Source organism: Sardina pilchardus, chromosome 5 (genome assembly GCF_963854185.1).
Source record: "Sardina pilchardus chromosome 5, fSarPil1.1, whole genome shotgun sequence".
Lineage (NCBI taxonomy): Eukaryota > Metazoa > Chordata > Actinopteri > Clupeiformes > Clupeidae > Sardina > Sardina pilchardus.
Genome location: NC_084998.1, coordinates 13,797,116 through 13,817,115, shown reverse-complemented (window position 1 = coordinate 13,817,115; position 20,000 = coordinate 13,797,116). Strand labels below are relative to the sequence as shown.

General features: G+C 46.5%; 1 protein-coding gene across 2 annotated transcripts in view; it reads left to right on the top strand.

Annotated features, from left to right (window-relative positions):
• Nucleotides 1-20,000, top strand: part of sptbn2 (spectrin, beta, non-erythrocytic 2) — a 60,851-nt gene that overhangs the window by 4,186 nt on the left and 36,665 nt on the right. For both annotated transcript variants that reach the window (XM_062536561.1, XM_062536562.1), the window contains exon 2: nucleotides 19,569-19,720. In XM_062536561.1, the coding sequence (XP_062392545.1) occupies nucleotides 19,569-19,720 (152 nt within the window). The remainder of the gene's footprint in view (nucleotides 1-19,568; nucleotides 19,721-20,000) is intronic.

The window sequence follows — 20,000 nt, the reverse complement described above, 5'->3', positions numbered from 1 at the left end:
GCTGTTTCATCACAGTATGTGACTGAAATGGTTAGCTAGTGTACACACACACACACACACACACACACACACACACACACAAACACACAGAGAGTCCCTCCCATTCTGCAGAGCACTTATCTCCGAGTGTTCTCATAATCCTACATCATCCACTAGCCCTCCTCAACACACACACACCAGGGTTTCCCGCAGCGCTTTCCTGATAAGGCGGCCGCCTTAACAACACAGGGCTGCCGCCTTAACTAGCGTCTTCAATAAATAAATAAATAAATATGATGTATAGTGATATTCGCCGTATTAAACTCTGTCATGTTTTCTCCCTGTCATTCCAAACCGTAGCCGCTAGTCTCCCTTCTCTGTAGAACGCATAAAAAAACAAACTTTTTCAAATCGAGTTGGCCTATGCGCACAGGCGACGCGCTCATTCAGCATGAGTATTTAAAATCAGGTTCCACTGCCACGCATATCTCAGAGTGACTGCAAACACAGCCTAAACCTAGCTAGATTTGACGACTCTCACAGGAATGGTTCTCCGTTGAATCTACCAAATGTGTGGGATGAGCGGCATAACACTTTTGAGCGCAAATCTTTTTTTTTTTTTTTTATCACTCGTCTATGAATGCACAGCCCACTGCATCTTGTAATTTGTTGTGACAAACACTTGTGCCATCTAGCCTACAGCTAACAACAACTTGTGACGGCTATTCATTCACGTGTTGTAAAATTCTGAAATTGTCTGAGGTTTACACAGGCTAGTTTAAACTTTAAAATGTAGCCTCTTGTCTCCCATGCCAGTTTCATTCATCCCGACCGGGCGGGACGCACGTTTCCGTTTTGTAGAAATAATTCCTGAATGTTTTTGTTCAGAGCTGAACATGCAACTGTAGGCTATTTGACAGATGACAGATTTGGTTGCTAGTGACAAAATATTAGCGTTCAATGCGGTACGATCTCGCTAATTATGTTTTAAAAAGCATTAAAAACGTTCCTGCTCTCTTATGAGCAACAGGCACGCACAATATACAGCTTCAATCAAAGAATTGCAGCTTTAGGCTACTAAATCACAATTCATTAACTTTACCATACAGTCGCAATGTTACATTTTCATACAGTTTCATCTTTATTTCATGGTATATTCTAAAATATCCACCATTACAAATATTCTTGGTTTTAATAGAATATTATAATATTGACTGGCTTTAAAATATATCCTATGGTGCTATGCTGAGCAGTGCAAAGGTTTTGAAAGATACAAAAGGCCCTGTATTGGAGTTGTAAACTTACACTTTTAAGGTATAATATTGTCTAAATTGTGTTAATGATGTTTAATTGGTTGCTGATACAATTAAATCTGATACAATGAATGTGAAATCCAGGTATATTGCTGTCATTAGTGTCACAATTCAACATTTTCAACATTAATGAAATGCTGACAGCCTACTAAATTTTTACTTCAGCTGACCTCCTTGTCTTAAAGCAAATCAGAAAAGAAGTGATTTAGACAAGTGTGTGCTAGACTGCTCTTGTAGCCAACAATCCCCTCTCTACCCTTTGGGAATTGAACTGTTATATGATCCTTGGTGATGTAAATTATGAAAACCTCTTTCTTTGGTTGGTCTTGATGCGGCCTTGACTCCTTTAAGACTCGGTCTCGACTCAGACTTGCTTCCTAAAAGACTCGGTCGTTGTCAAACCAACAGTCTCAACCCCCCCCCCCCCCATCGTAGGGCAGTGGCGGCGATGCGGCGGGGACGCTACGGCGACGCCCCCTTCCCCTGGACAGACACCACCTTAACTAACAAATTTTCTGGGGGAAACCCTGCACACACACACACACACACACACACACACACACACACACACTTGAAAATCTGGTCAGGTTGCCCTAAGGGCTAGTTCTTTGGCGAGGAAGTTTCTGGGATAGTCAATATGTTATACAGACTGACATCCTTTTGTGACCTTTCAGAACAATAACAAAAAAACTTTGAGCAAAAATAATGATATATATTTTAAAAAAAAAATGCTGTGTCACTCTTCAAGTTAACCTTGTCAGACAGGTAGACACACTAAGCATTGCTGAGCTGCTTTCTCCCACCTGTAGCCTGACTGGACTTAACAAAACCACTCACCAGCAGTCTACCAACACTACGGCACCTCACCCTGTGGTTCACAAGCACTCCTAAGCACACATAATAAGTTGATTCAAGGGCTTAGGGTTGAACAACACAAATCTGTCTTATCGGCAAACGCAGGCTGAAGTCGTCTCAGAGCCAAATTACAGTGAAGAGCTTACACCAGCAAGCCTGTAAGTGATTTTGTGGCTTTCCGCCTGTTGAAAAAATACTCTTAAAAATGGCTTCTGGTGCTTAAAATCTAATTGGTTGCAGCAAGCGGCTAGTGATGGCTTCGTAAAACACTTTCGATGTCTTTTTGAAGGAGCGTTATAAGGTCTTTTAAAAATCGCCTTCTCGTGGTCGTCAGGTAAATGTCCTCGTGAACTGAGTGCTGCCTGTCGGCCGGTCCTTTGTCGGTATGTGTGGTGTGTAGGGACTAGGGAGTGGTAAGTGGTGAACAACCCCCTCTCTGAAACCGGTTTGGGTTAACGTAGCCTCGGGGCGCTCGGATGTGCTATTTGAGACCGCGCGTAAGAGTCCGTCTTGTTGTTTCCTCACTGCTGCCCAGCCCTCTTGTCGTCCGTCGCCAACCGGTTTGGCCACTGGAGAATGTCACTCGGGTTTGGGGACACGTCAGGGCCAGAGCCGCCCCAGAGTCGGCTGGTGTGTGTGTGTGTGTGTGTGTGTGTGTCTTGGAATTCAGTCCTGTGTTCACTGTGTGAATGTGTGTGTGTGTGTGTGTGTGTTTCTTCTTGAATGCATGCCTGTATATACGTCACTCTGTGTCTGTGTATGTGTGTCTGCGTCTCCTGTCCTGCTGTGATAATGGCGTGCTAACACAAACAGTGGCCCTTGGTAATCTGAGGCAGCTTCTGGGTAATTAGCCCTTCGGCTAGCGCTCCAGTGGAGGGGCAGATTTGGGAGTCTGTGGACCTACTGAGTGAAGTACAGAGGAGCCATGACTGCTAGGGTAGACTTCTCATTTGGTCTTTTATACACCCTCCTTCCTCAATTCTCGTCCTCACTGATCTAGATAAGGAATGATGGGGTGGGAACAATGGGATAGTCTATCCAGTGTTAGTTATAGATCAGTGGGAACGAGCCTCGACGACGAACGAGCATCGAGGATCGAGGAGAGTGTTTGAGAGCCACCCCTAGACTCAAACGTATTCTAATGGCAGGATTCCTGTAGGAGGTGTGGCTGTGGCACAGTGCTGTAATTGAGGATCTGTTGCAGTCAACGAGCCATTATGTACAGATGAAAACACGGACACAATGTACAGCATGACCTATAAAGATGTGATCTTATGTCATTGGCTCTGGCTTGGGGTTTAGTGGTGAAAGGCGAATCGTGTGGTGTGTGTGGTTTTGTGGTGAGCCGCTTCTGGTCCAAATGTCAAGTTTCACGTGTTAAATGTTAAACCTGCGTCTGTCTGGCCAAAAATTCCTGAGAGTTCAAATATTGAACTGTGTGTGTGTGTGTGTGTGTGTGTGTGTGTGTGTGTGTGTGTGTGTGTGTGTGTGTGTCCGTGTCCGTGTCCAGGTCCAAAAGGGTGTCCTCCCCTGTGCCACTCACCCCTGTTAGGAACCTGCCATGATGGCCCTCCCCTGCTTACAAAACTCTCCCTCCAATGTCTGATTAAATGGCATGCAGAACTGCTCTAATGCTGAAAAATGAACACATACATTCACACACATACAGTATACACACACACACACACACACACACACACACATATGGCTATTTATTAAAAACACCAGCATTCATATATGGATGAAGGGAAAGTGGGTCTCTGAGGACATCTTCACTCGTGACAAAGGTTCATATTTAAAACTGATAGGAGTTGTAAATAGGCTCCGACTGATTGGTTTAGCTCAGATACTAGTATATAATGTGTGGGGGTGGTATATGAAGGTCTACAATCATTAACAGATGTTGACATGTTATCCTATAGCAGTGTGTTGTCACATTTTATCTTATTGCCCTCTCTCTCTCTCTCCGTGTGTGTGTGTGTGTGTGTGTGTGTGTGTGTGTGTGTGTGTGTGTGTGTGTGTGTGTGTGTGTGTGTGTGTGTGTGTGTGTGTGTGTGTGTGTGTGTGTGTGTGTGTGTGTGTGTGTGTGTGTGTGTGTGTGTGTGGTGAGAATGGGAGTGAGAGTAGAAAGTGCACACAGTGTCGCTCTTTGTCTTCTCATTTCCCTATGCCACAGCACACCGTGGTGGTGACTCCCCTGCCGCTCAGATAAAGTCGGACCAGTCCAAGCCGACCGGAGTCGTGTTTTACACTCACACCACATAACAGCGTCTTAATCAAGCCTCCTCTCACAGTAATGGCCCTTTACTGTTCATCTCATTTTCTCTGACTTGGAGGTCTAGTGTTGTTGGGTAAGAGCAAAGGCTCTTGGACGTTGTAGTCTTAATCAAGGGCGCAGTCTCAGGTGTCCATGGTTGTTTAAAAGCACCATTTTGTTCTTGTGATTTATTGAAGATGGAGGAAGAGGTTCTGGAGTGTGTGTGCACTTCTCTCCTCTCAGCACTCTAAGGTCAGGGTTCTGTTACACGGACACAGATTTAGAGAAACTTGACCGCACCCTCTCAGTCTCGCTTTTTCTGTCTCTGGTTACCTTGATGCGCGCACACACACACACACACACACTCGAACCAGGAGATGCTGTGAGAAAGTACAGGATGGATGGCCCTGTGTGGCTCCCTGCTACCTGTGTGTGTGTGTGTGTGTGTGTGTGTGTGTGTGTGTGTGTGTGTAAACTTGTGTGCTACACTGTGTCGCTGTGGTCAACCACTTAACTGTAACTGTATTAACACATCCCCTCCCCCTAACTGTTTGGGACAGCTACATAGACATGCAAATACTCTCTCTCTCTCTCTCTCTCTCTCATGTGAGCTGGCTGAAGATCAGGGGAAGCACTTCATTTGTTTTTAAGTGTGTACCCACAAACTATAAAGAAGTAAAAATAAAACTTTTGTGGCTAAGTGGTGGGGGCAGTGTGAATACGTGCACCATCCAACAACATACAGTACACACACACTCAGACACACACAGTAGAATGGGCATTGTCATTTCTTTTGGGAGTTTTTGAAAGAAGGGAGGTTGACGATTTACATCCATAATCTCTCTCACACACACACGCGCAAACACACACACACGCAGAGCAATTTCATTGTGTTCTCCTTATTCGACCTAACCCAACTGTATCCATTAGCATTCGTTGCCATGGGGATTGTGATTAAATGCTGCAGAGAATTTAATATGCAATTTAGGAGACGTTTATGTGTGTGTGTGTGTGACTGAAGTGAATTCCATGCCGTTTCTTTTCTCCTCTTAGTGTTTTTATAAGAGTTTGCTATTCCACTGGTGTGAACTGAGTGTTGAGTTCTTGCACATGTGTCTGTGTGTGTGTGTGTGTGTGTGTGTGTGTGAGTGCGTGTGAATTCCATTATACTTCCTTGTATGCGTATGTGTAGTTGGCAGCCAGTTAGGGTAAAGTTTTGTGAGTTTGGTCGAGGTGTCGATCAGCTTTAGGCCGTGGCGTGGGGGCGCCATGCCAACATCAAAGCTTAGCCACATTCCTGGCCCTCTCCTCGGAGCGGCACGTTTCACTGGCGAGACGTTAGCAACACTACTCCGCTACAAGTGCGAACAACAACACCCCAGTGGCACTGTCAGTGCCACCATCGCGTTGTTACAAGTCAATGGGTGTCGGTCATGGAAACATGCCATTTCAGGTGTGAGCGTGTGTGTCTGAGAAGGAGATAACATCTCGGAGTCCTATGATTAACGTTGGGTTTTGTCATTCCATGCATTTGTGTGTGTATTTCTGTTGCGTTGCATCCTGTGTGTGTGTGTGTGTGTGTGTGTGTGTGTGTGTGTGTGCTTGTGTGTGTGTGGACCTGTGTCTATCTTTAAGCTGTCTTTACAGAATGTCCTCCTCCATTGAGATGAACTGTAGTGTTGTGCATAGTAATTAATGGCTCCTGGGTCTTCATCTCTACATGCTGCTTCTGTAGCTGAGTGTTTGCACCCTAATGCCCCTAGTGCTTACTACCTTGTGTATTTGGTTGTGTGTTTGGGCTTTATATATGTGTGTGTGCGCGTGTGTGTGTGGTAATGACTACCCCGGTATTGCAGGCCCTAATAGTAGACTCAGGCAGTGCAGCTGTGCTCTTTTGGCTGCCTGAGCCGTTCTCCATTAGCCCACACAACACAACTGAACAAAAAAGCAACACACAATGCCTGTGTGGTAGGGGTCAAACAAACAAACAAACAAACAAACAAACACAATGCCTGTGTGGTAGGGGTCACACAAACAAACAAACAAACACAATGCCTGTGTGGTAGGGGTCACACAAACAAACAAATAAACAAACACAATTCCTGTGTGGTAGGGGTCACACAAACAAACAAATAAACAAACACAATGCCTGTGTGGTAGGGGTCACACAAACAAACAAACAAACAAACAAACACAACAGAACAGGCTACACCACCACACATGGTCCGTGCATAGCTACCTCCTACCCTTCCTGCCCTCCCAGGGTCACTGGGCCAGAGCTTTGGACGCTCCTCTTGCTTTTTGGGGTGGAAATGAACATTAATTACTTGTGAATTGGATGAAGGCCCTGGGGGAACATCCCGGAAAACATGTGAGGTATTCGTAGTGTCTTCAGCTTGGAGGCTAGAACTGCTGGGGACTGCTGACTTTGGCAGAAGCGTGTGTGTGTGTGTGTGTGTGTGTGTGTGTGTGTGTGTGTGTGTGTGTGTGTGCGTGTGTGTGTGTGGAGTTGTTCCCAGCCGTTTGTCTTCATGTCCCGGGACAGCAGGTGTGGAGAGGTTCTGCATGAGTTGAGTTGTTGAGGGGAGGCAGTTCAGGCTGCAGGGGTATGAGGCTGCTGATGGAGCAGGCAGACAGGACAGACAGACAGGCAGGCAGGGCTTGTGTCTCTATCAGGGCTACAGGAGAGAGAGAGAGAGTGGGGGGGGGGGGGCATGGTCCATGTTACCCAGGCATGACCCAGGAGTTGCCAGGCCCAGTGGTGCAAGGCTTGGATGAACAGGCATCTGAACGAACAAGGATGTGGCCTTCAAAACTGTCCCTCTATCTCTATCTCTATCTATTTTTGTATCTACTGTATATCTCTCTCTCTCTCTCTGAATCTCTATCTATCTTTGTCTTTCTCTTTGTATGCTTTCTATTTCTACCCACAGTTTGGTTGATGTTGCGAAAAAACAGGTTCTCCTTTTTGAAATTTGAGAGAGAGAGAGAGAGAGAGATTCCTCGTGTCTGCTTGCGAAACCAAATGAAAGCACAGTTCTCAGTCCTCATTCCTCCATTTGTGCTAGCGCTAGTTGAATTTATTGCTGTTTGAAAAACAGCCTCTCTCTCCTCCTACCTGAATACAGGGGACAAGTCATTACTTGAGGTCAAGGTGCTTTAACAGTCTGAACTCCAACTCCCATAATTCAGCGGCGGCGTGTGTGTCGGGGCATCATTACTGTGGCCCCGATGATGTATGGCTCTCTGCGTAGGTCTCCACTTCCTCTGGGGAATGAAGGGGAGAGAGTTCCGGAACACGGTGAGGAAGGGTGAAGAGGTGTGGAGAGAGAGAGGAGTGGGTGCCGGAAGAGCGAGGGGGTTAAATTAGACGACAGGAGCGAGGGATGAAAGGGAGGAATAAACGACTCCCCGCGGAAGGTCTTTACAGCTCTGTCGAGGGGAGTAATTAAAGTCTGCCAGCGGCCAGATGCTGGCTCACTACAGTGTGTGTGTGTGTGTGTGTGTGTGTGTGTGTGTGGTGTGTGTGTGTTGACAACCATATATGTACCCTGTGTGTGTGTATGTGTGCAAGTTCCAAACTGCCAGATGCATCGTGACACAAACAAACACACACACTCACACACACCCCCTTACCCCTCCAGCTTTATTATTGTAGGCCAGAATTGGCGTCCAGAAACCATTTAACACTGTCCTTCCCAGAGGCCCCTGCTGTCCACATGTGCCCCAGAGCGTCCACATCTGCCCCGGCCCTCCCTCCTGCCCTCCCCAGCGGGGGCAAGACCGCCTATGGAGTGGGGGCAGAGTGGCCTGCCTCTGGCCCACTGATCTGGGATCAGCCCCTCCATTAATCACAGCAGACCTTATAATCACACGCCTCCTCTCCACACCACAGATAAACTCATTCTGACCCTAATACTGCACGGATAGCTCGCTAGATACATTAGTTGTGTGTGTGTGTGTGTGTGTGTGTGTGTGTGCGTGTGTGTGCGTGTGTGTGCGTGTGTGTGTGTGTGTGTGAGAGAGTGAGCTTGACTCAGCTGTTATTGGAAGTGGGGAGCAGAAATTGAGGTCATTTAGATCCTTACTGACCTTCTGTGTCACATTGGTTGTGAATGATGTGTGTGTGTGTGTGTGCGCAAGATTGAGATAAACACATCTGAATCAGCACTGGGATAAAGATGAAGGTCCTTCCCTCTCCCTCAGTGTGTGCGCTTGTCCATTTGTGTGTGTGTATGTGTGAGGGTCTTGGTGTGTGTGTGTGTGCGTGTCCATGTTCTTTTTTGTCTGTGTTTTGTCTGTTTCTACCTGCCGAGGGTGTGCGGTCCACTCAGTAATGTGTCCAGACCTGCTGTAGGTCTTTTTCACCTGACTGACTGACATACACACACACACACACACACACACACACACACACACACACACACACACGTCACACAATGAGACCTGCAGGCCAATCCGTTCCATCTTGGATGGATATTGATTTATACCCGAGTTGCACTGCACTGGAGAGGAGTGTGTGGTGAAAGTCGAAAATGCTTCTCTCTGCACTTTGGTGTGTGTGTGTGTGTGTGTGTGTGCGCGCGTGTGTGTGCTTGCGTATGTGTGTGTTTGTGTGTCCTAGCCAAAAACAGCAGGTGACAAGACAAAAACAAAGCATCCTCCAAGGAGACACGGTCCAACGCACACACTCTGTCACTCTCGATCTCGTTGTCCTCTCTCTCACTCACACACACATGCATACGCATGCACACACACACACACACGCGTGCACGCGCACATGCTCACACATTCATGCCTTCACAGTGAATTACCCCACTATGTCCACATGCAATTCCACACACACACACACACACACACACACACACACACACACACACACAAGCATTTGGGAACACGCACGCACACACACTCACACACACTCATTCACATACATGCATGACTTGCTTACAGTACTTATTATGCTATACCCATCTTATTACAGACTTTTCAAGGATAGAGAAAGCCGTGTCTTTTCTGTGTTTATGTAGACAATAGATACACACGTCACACGCACACACACGAAACAAAGTTAAACAGAGAGAAGGAGCGAGAGGTGAAAGCCAGGATTAACACTGGGCATGTTTCTGAGGATTAAGGTATGAGCGCATGAGGGAAAACATGTTTTTGTCCTCCCTCTCCAGACAGGAGCGATGCTATCTATACTTACCCCAGTCTACTGGGGTCCAAGCGCTGTTATTTTACCCTCCGATGTGTTATTTTGTCTTTCTTTCTGCTCATCCTGTGTGTGTGTGTGTGTGTGTGTGTGTGTGTGTGTGTGTGTGTGTGTGTGTGTGTGTGTGTGTGTGTGTGTGTGTGTGTGTGTGTGTGTGTGTGTGTGTGTGTGTGTGTGTGTGTGTGTGTGTGTGTGTGTGTGTGTGTGTGTGTGTGTGTTGGTGTGCATACTAGTCATTAACACCGCATGGGTCTTTGCCTGTGGCAGTGTCATTGTCACGGGTTGACACTCAAACTCTCTCACATTTATACAGAGAAAGAAAGAGCCAAAGAGAGAGAGACAAAAGGAGAGAGAGAGAGAGAGAGAAATGGAGCGAGAGAGACCACAAAAGCCCAAGAAGAGATGTAGTTCTGTGTTGGTTGGTCGGTCTATGTGTGTGTGACATGGAATTCCTCTTTAGTCTTTCACCATTCCTCCCTTCTTTCTCTCTCTCTCTCTCTCTCCTCTACATCTGCCCATTCTCTCCCTCCTCCTGAGGGGACTCGAGCTGTCACAACATGACCAACGTGAAGAGGAATGTAGTCTGTGTTACACACACATATAGGCCAACGCACACACACACACACACACACACACACATATAGGCTTACATACGTATAGCCCTGCACACACACACACACACACACACACACACACACACACACACACAGGGAGATACTAATCCTCCTCAGGTGTCTCATCATTGACCAAACATAGGGGGAACACCAATACAAACACACACACACACACACACACACACACACACACACAGCTAAATAGTTAGCCACTGAGTCATGACGAAACCGTTTCCCCGATGATGATCTTTTCTTTTGTGTGTAAATAACATTAGTGCGAGTTCATGTGAGGAAGCCTGTGCACTAGTGGCACTCCCACCTTGGGATGAATAGTTATCAAAGAAAAAGCCAATGGAACATACAATTGAGACCCTTCAGTGCCAAGCACACGCTCTTATACAGTGTTTCTGCATCACACAAACAAGTTGCGTAACTCTGTGTATGCAATAACAGTGTGTGTGTGTGTGTGTGTGTGTATGTGTGTGTGTGTGTGTGTGTGTGTGTGTGTGTGTGTGTGTGTGTGTGTGTGTGTGTGTGTGAAATCTGTGCCCACAGACCGGGCTAATAGCAGCGCAACTGATGGACGTGTGGATGATATGGGCCATATGTGTACTGCCTGCTGTAGCATAGTGTGTGTGTGTGTGTGTGTGTGTGTGTGTGTGTGTGCACTGCCTGCTGTAGCATAGTGTGTGTGTGTGTTGTGTGTTGGTCCATGCAGGTTATTCCAGATTCTCGTGCTAATTGTCACTGTCATACTAATTGCTGCTGTTCATGAATCTCAGCTCCTGTTTGCTGAAGTGCAACTGAAGACATATACGCACACATATGCACAGTGCACACACACACACACACACACACACACACACACATCTTTTTTTCCTTATCTTCATGGCATGTTGGTGTTAGTTTCTGTTTTTTAGTTAGTTTTATTTCGGCAGAGATACGTCTAGATCTTACACTTTGATATGTCTAACTAAGACATGTTTCTTTCTGTTTGTGTGTGTGTGTGTGTGTGTGTGTGTGTGTGTGTGTGTGCGCGTGTTTTATCTTACATCAGCTTCTTCTGGCATGGGTGTGGTTCTCACCTAAACCAAACTTGAGTGAATGTGCGTGTGTGTGTGTGTGTGTGTGTGTGTGTGTGTGTGTGTGTGTATGTGTGTTCCTGAAAGCATATTGACTGTGTTGTGTAAACTTGGTCATAAGATCAGGATTATATCCTGTCATATGAGTGAGTGAGTGTGTGTGTGAATGTGTGAGAGAGAGAGAGAGTGAGTCCCAGTTGTTTATTTTGTCACCTCCAGTTCCTCTCTTATTGTGCAGAGACGTGTCTTAGCGTGGCACGGGTGCCCTTGACATGTTGAGTTCAACTGGGTTGCAGTTCCAAAATAGATCAGATCATAATGACGACTTCAGAGAAATCAGCAGCCACTCCACAGCAGCTTCATACTGGACATGCAGGACTGCCATTCACTCAGAAAATGGTGTGTGTGTGTGAGTGTGAGTGTGTGTGTGTGTGTGTGTGTGTGTGTCAGTGTGCATGCGTGCGTGTGTTTGTTTTTGTGTGTGCGAGTGAATGTGTCCCGATAGTATCTTTGTTAAATGGCATGCTGTTCAGTTTCATGGCATGTCATGGAGAGTAGAAGGAAGTGTAAGGGTGTGTGTCAAGATGTCTGGCCCTGACTTTTCTTCTTGGTCATTTCTCAGGTCAAGCTGTCTATGCTCCAGGCTTTTCTTCTTGGTCATTTCTCAGATGGATGGGTTCCAGTGTAGAACTGTATGATCCTGCTCTGCTGTTCTGCTTCTTGTTTAAGAAAAGACATTGTTTCTTTCCTTCTACCACCATGTTGTTAGTCATGGGCTACTGTAGGCCTTTCAATCTATAGACGTATAGATCTGAAGACTGTTCTTGTTGTTAATCTCTGTCTTTTGTGTGTGTGTGTGTGTGTGTGTGTGTGTGTGTGTGTGTGTGTGTGTGTGTGTGTGTGTGTGTGTGTGTGTGTGTGTGTGCACGATATTACAAAATATAATATTAGATGAGAGCCAAAGGTGTTCAATATAAATGTGATTATGTGCTGTAGAAATGCTTTCTGTCTCCTTCTTTCTTTCTTTCTTTCTTTCTTTCTCTCCCTCTCTCTCTCTTTTTGTGTGTCTCTCCATCCTTAGCTGACAGCTGTAGGCGCTTTCAGGTTAATCTGTAATTGGCAGGATTAACAACAGATCAACTCTCATCAGTCAGGAGGAAACGGCACATTATCACCCAGCCCTTCCTTTTTTATTTGCACCTCACACACACACACACACTCTCTTTGTCTCGCTCACCTCATGCCATATCTAGCACTTTACCACTTGTACATGCGCACACTCACAATCCCACGCACACTCGCGCACACACACACACACACACACCCACAACCGAATAGTTGAGTGGGGTTGTGTCTATTTATCCTGAAGTGGTCAGCCACGCTTTAGCCTTTAGCCTCCATGCGGGCTAATCCCAGCCCTTCACAGACTACTGGCCTGGCTTTAAATAGAGCCTGGAAACGTCGCCTGAGGGATGACCAAGAAGTGGACAGACTGAATGGCCTACAGTATAAATGACCCACACCGACCTTACAGTGTGCAAAGTGCCGTGTTATCAAATCCTTTTAGTGCCGTATTGTTAAATCTTTTTTGCATTGATGAAGGTCTGAGGACCAAAACGTTTGCTTTTCACTCGGTAGCACTTTTTTCACTTTATTTTTTGGGGGGATGGTTTAAACAACTTATCTTTTAAAACGGTAATGAATGGCATGCGAGTTCTGTTCTTCAATTGATCCTCAGTACCTAGAACTAACGCACCCGCAAGACCTGGAGTAATTGGCGCGATACCCTTCCTGCATTAACTGAAGTGTTATCACATCCGAAACATACCCGTGGGCCTGTATATACTCTGCAACTATGGTATTGAAGTTATATGGAAATGTAATGTGTGCATTTGTTTTTGAGAACACTAAAGGATCATGTTGTTCTGGACTGAACAGGACTCAAAAGGCCTTTGCGAGGAGCACTAGGGAGTAGGACTCTCCTTTTTTCTGTTGCCAAACTGATTGTGGAGGGTGCGTGTGTGCGTGTGTGCGTGTGTGCGTGTGTGTGTGTGTGTGTGTGTGTGTGGGAGAGGGGCCTTTATGTCGGGGCCACGCCCAACTGGCAGGTGTTCGTGCGACAGCACAGGCGAACCGACTGCCCACCTGTAACCAAACCAGGAAGATAACCGAGCCTTTCCCTCCCCAACTGTCTCACACACATGTACACGTACACACACAAGTACACACACCCTATTCTGTTTGGTCTTGGAGTAGTGTGGGTGTGTGTGAGTGTGGGTGAGAGAGAGACACATTTCCTTGTGCCTACTTGCCTGCTATGTATCTTGTAACCGCCTTGTAAAGGCTAATCCCTGATCTGATTATGCTTGCTACTATTTGCATTGGAAAGCAGCAATAGGCGGATACCACATTGTGTGTGTGTGTGTGTGTGTGTGTGTGTGTGTGTGTGTGTGTGTGTGTGTGTGTGTGTGTGTGTGTGTGTGTGTGTGTGTGTGTGTGTGTGTGTGTGTGTGTGTGTGTGTGTGTGTGTGTGCGTGTGTCCACAGTCCTGTTTTTGTATGCGTGTGCATCTGTTGGCCCGCGTGTGTTTGCCTGCACCGTAATATGCGTGTGTGTGTAGGTTTGTTTGTGTAATGACTAGAATGTTCCGGGTGGGTCTTGTTGGCGGGTGAGCCGCCTGTCAGGTCCAATACTGTGTGGCACTGCGGCTCCACTGATGACCAGCACGACAGACAGCCTTTTGTGGCCCGTTTCTGTCACTCCGTCTTAACACTCCTCTTTTGTGTTCATCAGGGCCGAAGTGTCAAACTTTCACTGCAGTCCAACTGAGCATGAGTGTTTGCGTGTCTCTATGTGTGAGTGTGTGTGTGTGTATGTGTTTGTTTGTTTGTGCGTCTCTATGTATGCGTATGTGTGTGTGTGTTTATGTTTATGTTTCTGTGTTTGTCAAGCTCTACTGATTATGTCTAAAGCATCCTTCCTCACTGATGGCAACTGTGTGTGTGCGTGTGTATCTGTAATGCACTGTGTGTGTGTGTGTGTGTGTGTGTGTGTGTGTTTATGTTTATATATATGTTTCTGTTTTTGTCAAGCTCTACTGATTATGTCTAAAGCATCTTCACTGATAGCAACTGTGTGTGTGTGTGTGTGTGTGTGTTTGTCAGACTCAGAAGTGACCTCCTATTTCAGCAATCACAATCCTACCTATTGCTCAGTTTACTTTACCTTGTGGATGTGTGGCTACACTAAGTGTGTGTGGAGTTTGTCTACAGTATGTGTATGTATTTAGTCTTTGTGTGGTAAAGTACAGTCCGTCTCTCCCCCGAGGTCTGGAATGTTCAAGGCTTCACTGTTCCAAACACAGATCAAGGTTTGGGGTCAGTTGACCAGCATACAGATAACATTTCACACACACACACACACACACACACACACACACACACACACACACACACACACATTCACACAGTAGGAATGGTATTTCTAAATAAATTCTTCTCAAAGATAAGACACACAAACACACGAATGCACACCCTTACACTCCCTTTATCCTCCTTGACACGTGATGGAAAACAGCATTGAGTTTAAGCAGAGACCATCAGGATACACTCACACACACACACACACACAGAGCAATTTAGCGATGGTGATGATAATTGTAATGTATCGCTCGGCTTCCCAATTTTCGGTACGACTCCCAAGTGCTTCACGGGATGACAAAGACAAACATTCCACTGACAGGAGAGCACAGCCCACATGGACAGGGTCACTACAGCTGAAGGTCTGGCCACTCAGGGGTCACTTCTCTGGTTGGGAGTCTGTGTGTGTGTGTGTGTGTGTGTGTGTGTGTGTCTGTTGTCTGGTTGAGAGATGTCTTGATGGAGTGTATGTAGCAATCATTGCATTTTGCACCCCCTACCCCGGGTCCCTTTCACCTCCCAAGAGAAGGAGTCAGGAAATGTCTGAGTTAGTGAGGACCTATGAAAACACGGCGCTGGCCCAAACACACACAAATAACCCAGCCTATAGGCCACGGGGTCTGACGTGAACTACGAGGAGCCGTAAAGCAAACGTCCCACAGCAGTGCAGTGTTTGTGTGTGCAGACCCACTGTGCTCTGTCTGCCTCCACAGATCACTCTCTTTCTCTCTCTCTTTCTCTCTCTCTCTCTTTCTCTCTCCCCTCCTTCTCTCTTTCTCTCCTTCTCTTTCTCTTCATCTCTTTTTATTCATTTATTTTTCACTGTCTCTCATTGTATTACTCTCTCTGTCTCTCCCTCTCTCTCCCTCCCTTTCTCTCTCCCTCTCCCCCTTCTCTTTCTCTGTATCTCTTTTTATTCATTTATTTCTCTTTCTCTGTCTCTCATTTTATTACTCTCTCTCTCTCTCTCTCTCTCTCTCTCTCTCTCTCTCTCTCCTTCCCTCAGTCTCTGTCCCGGTCCTCCCCTGGTTCTCTCTGCGTATTTGAAGGTTAAATGTGTGTGTTGGGGCCCCAGCAGCACTGCTTAGCACAGATGACTGGGTGTGTGCTCTCGTGGTGCCCCCGGGTGCCAGCGGCTCACTGACATGAGAATGGCCTCAAGGACACAACAGGCCCCGTCCCTGAGCCGCCAACGAGACATTTCTCAACCGCGAGCCGCACACACGCTCGCTGACTCGAAATCCGATCTGTCCGTCGGCTTTGTTTTTTTGTTTTTTTTCTCCTTCCTAATATATTTATTTATTTATTTGTGTGGTGGCATTTGGAAAGGAAGGGAGAGCGTTGACTTGGTTCACAGCCGAACCGGTTTTGTGAACGATGAGAGTGAAGACTGCGTTAAACGATGGCTAATCTGCACTGGAGGCACAGACAGGCTAACAGGAAGAGAAGCAATTATGTTAAACGTGTAGAGTTCAAGTGCAGATGCATCTGTAGACGTTGCTACAGATTAATGAATGCATTCGGCCTATAAAAATCCAAATGAGAAAATAAACACTATTGAATAGGCCTAATAAAAAATGATTTGAGGTGGCGGATAGGATTAAATTGTCTTCTGGTTCAGCACAACATCTGATCGTTAAACCATCTGCTTATTTGTTTAGTCATTCATTGCTCAGTTACATATTCTCTTGAGTGCACGGTTTACTTTAGACTAATAAAAAAGGCTTACCAGTGAGTGATGTCATTCGTTTATGCCCATGTTCCTTATCGTTTATTACAGATAAGACCGTCAGAGCCTGTGATGTCAGCGGTTTAGTTACCCACGTGATTGTTGAAGTGACACATCAGTCGTCAACTTTCTAGATCGTAAAATGCCTCATAATTAACACATTGTCCATCAGCCTCTAGCTTCATAATGAATGTTTGAGTGGTCAGAGTTGGAGTCCTTGTTTGAGTGATGGCGTAGAACTGGCTTGGATTATGTTCTTCAGACGAGAAGAAAAGAGAGAGAAATAGGGAGATAGGTGGGTGGATGGAGTGATGGGAGGAGGAGAGAGGTGAGAGAGAGAGAGAGAGAGAGAGAGAGATGGATGGATGTAGAGAGGGGAGAGAGAGAAGAGGGAGATGGTGAGGAGGGATAGAGAGAGGGATATTGAGGGATATGGATCCTCTCCTGTTTTCTTTCTCATGAAGAGGGGCTTCCCTCCCCTCCCTAAACCCTAAAGTGCCTCCTAATCCAGCCAGACCAACCAGGAATCAGATCAGGATTACAGTCATTCTGTCCCCCCATCTCACATACACACACACTACCAGCTGCTCATTACTCTGTTGTCTGTCTCTTGTCTCTCTGTCTATAGAACATTGTGGTTGCACAGTGTGGGTGTGGGTGTGTGTGTGTGATTCCAAGTGCTGATACCTGTTCAGCATCCATGTGTGTGTCTGTCCTGAGTTTACATGCGTGTCTGTTTGGTTGTGTCGATGAGTGTGTGTTACGTGACCCCTTGACCAGATGGCCCTCCAGACACTGTGTATTCTGACTGTGTGTGTGTGTGTGTGTGTGTGTGTGTGTGTGTGTGTGTGTGTGTGTGTGTGTGTGTGTGTGCGTGCACCAGTGGATATATTTGTTACTCACTAATGGGATTGGGAGTCTGATTCTGTGTGTGTGTGTGTGCATCCATGGATAACTGTGGTATGTGTATGTGTGTGTGTGTGTGTGTGTGTGTGTGTGTGTGGGGGGGGGGGGGGGGGGGGGGTCCAGTGTCTCTTCTGCCCTGGAAGTTAGGTGGACATTCACTGTGCTAGACTGGATGTTCAGCCGTGTATGTGTGTGTGTGTGTGTGTGTGTGTGTGTGGATAGTCACACTCCTCGCTTGAAAGGTCATTGTTGGATCACATGATTGGCTGGCGATTGCGGTCAGCAGGAGTTGAGCCCCTTACTGTCCTCATCCATATGTTCCTCTGTCACTGAGGACACTCCTGTGTGTGTGTGTGTGTGTGTGTGTGTGTGTGTGTGTGTGTGTGTGTGTGTGTGTGTGTGTGTGAGTGAGAGCGTGAGAGAGATCTTGTGTGTGTGTGTGTGTACTGTATGTTCATGACATTATCACAAAGATCTAGCTGTAAAAGTTGTATTAATTTAGTGCTAGGACACATGAACACTGTTCATATCCTTGAGGTATTAGAGCTTCCTCTCGTCCTCTTCTGTGCCTGACCCTCTCACACTTGTTCAACTCTCACTCCTCCTCACTGATCTCCCCTAGCACCCTCTCTTTCTCTCTCTCTCTGTCTCTCTCCCTCTCTCTCTTTCTCTCTCTCTCTCCCCCTCTCTCTCTCCTTCTCTCTCCTAATTTCCTTCTTTCTTTCTTTCTCTCCCTCTTTCTCTCTCTCTCTCTCTCTCTCTCTCTCTCCCTCTCTCTCCTTCTCTCTCCTAATTTCCTTCTTTCTTTCTCTTCCTCTGTGTGTCTCCCCGTGTCTCCCTAATGGATCCAGAGGGTTTGACCTTGAAACTGCAGTATGCCAGAGCATGATGCCAAACACACATACACATGCAGACACACACATGCGCGCGCACGCACGCACACACACACACACACAGACACACTGAAGTGGCATTTGCCTGGAATCTGTATTGTTTTGAATGTAAACAGACTCACAGACTCTCAGAGGAGAGTTATGACCAGTCACCTCATCTTTAGTCATGTCATCCACTTGCATGCAGTTTACTGGGCAGTTAGAGACACATAATGTTGACACTCTCCTCTAAATGGTGTGCAAATGTGCAGAGTGCTATGGGGAGGGCAGTCATCACTCCTGTCATTTATGGAGGACTTGATTGCGTTGACTGGCAGAACGCAGTGGCACTAGAATTCATGCTCTGTGTGTGTGTGTGTGTCGGTGTGTGTGTGTGTGTGTGTAAGAGAGAGAGAGAGGGAGGGAGAAAATGAGATTGGGAGACGGAGTGTGTGTGTGTTTGATTGATGCAGTCATTCATCCTTCAGTTTGACACATGAGCCGTAATGGAGTTTGAAAACTGTGCGGCTGTTTGTCCGCTCAACAGATTGCGAGGGCATGAATATTTATGGGGCTTCACAGCTCTGGGTAGCTCCTGGGGGTTCTCTGCTTCAGTGTATGGAGTGGAGCAGGTACTTGTGTACCCGTGTGTGTGTGTGTGTGTGTGTGTGTGTGTGTGTGTGTGTGTGTGTGTGTGTGTAATAGAGCATCATGACAGCTGTGTGTGTGTTTGTGTGGTAGCTAGAGCATGATGGCAACCCTGTGTGTGTGAAAGATAGAGCATCATGACAGCTGTGTGTGTGTGTGTGTGTGTGTGTGTTGTGCATTGCAGGGTTGTAATTCCTGTGATGTTGCCATTGCTGCAGTGTTCCCATAGCGACACATCAGTGACTGAAGTTATTCATGAGATGTTTGTCTTGATCAGGAGAAACTCTGCCTGAAGGGGCGCCACTCATTAACATGGGGAATAAACATACTGTACATTTATGGTGCATATGTTATCATATACAGTATATGTAGCTCATATGCTTTTGTGAGTGTGTTATGTGGTATGTTTGTGGAATAGTGTGGATTTTTATGTGTGTGTATGTGTGTGTGTGTGTGTATGTGGAATAGTGTGGATGTGTGTGTGTGTGTGTGTGTGTATGGAATAGTGTGTGTGTGTGTTGTGTGTGTGTGTATGTGTGTATATGGAATAGTGTGTGTGTGTGTGTGTGTGTTTTTTTTGTGTGTGTGTGTTTCTATGTGTGTATCTGTATGTATATGTTGGCCATTGCAGGCCTGCTGCTCTCATGCTAACTGTGCCGCTGCCGCTGGTGTGTTTCAGATGAGCGAGAGGCCGTGCAGAAGAAGACCTTCACCAAGTGGGTGAACTCTCACCTGGGCCGCGTCACCTGCCGCATCGGCGACCTCTACACGGACCTGCGCGATGGACGCATGCTCATCCGCCTGCTGGAGGTTCTCTCTGGAGAACAGCTGGTCAGTTCTCACTCGTTCGTTCTGTGTGTCTCCGACTCTCCCTCCCTCTCTCACTCTCTCTGTTTCTCACTCTGTCTCTCTCTCACTCATTCACTCACTCACTCACTCACTCACTCACACTCTCTCTCACTCACTCACTCACTCACTCACTCACTCACTCACTCACTCACTCACTCACTCACTCACTCACTCTCACTCACTCAATCTCTCACTCTCTCACTCACTCTCTCACTCTCTCACTCACTCACTCACTCACTCACTCACTCTCCCACTTACTCTC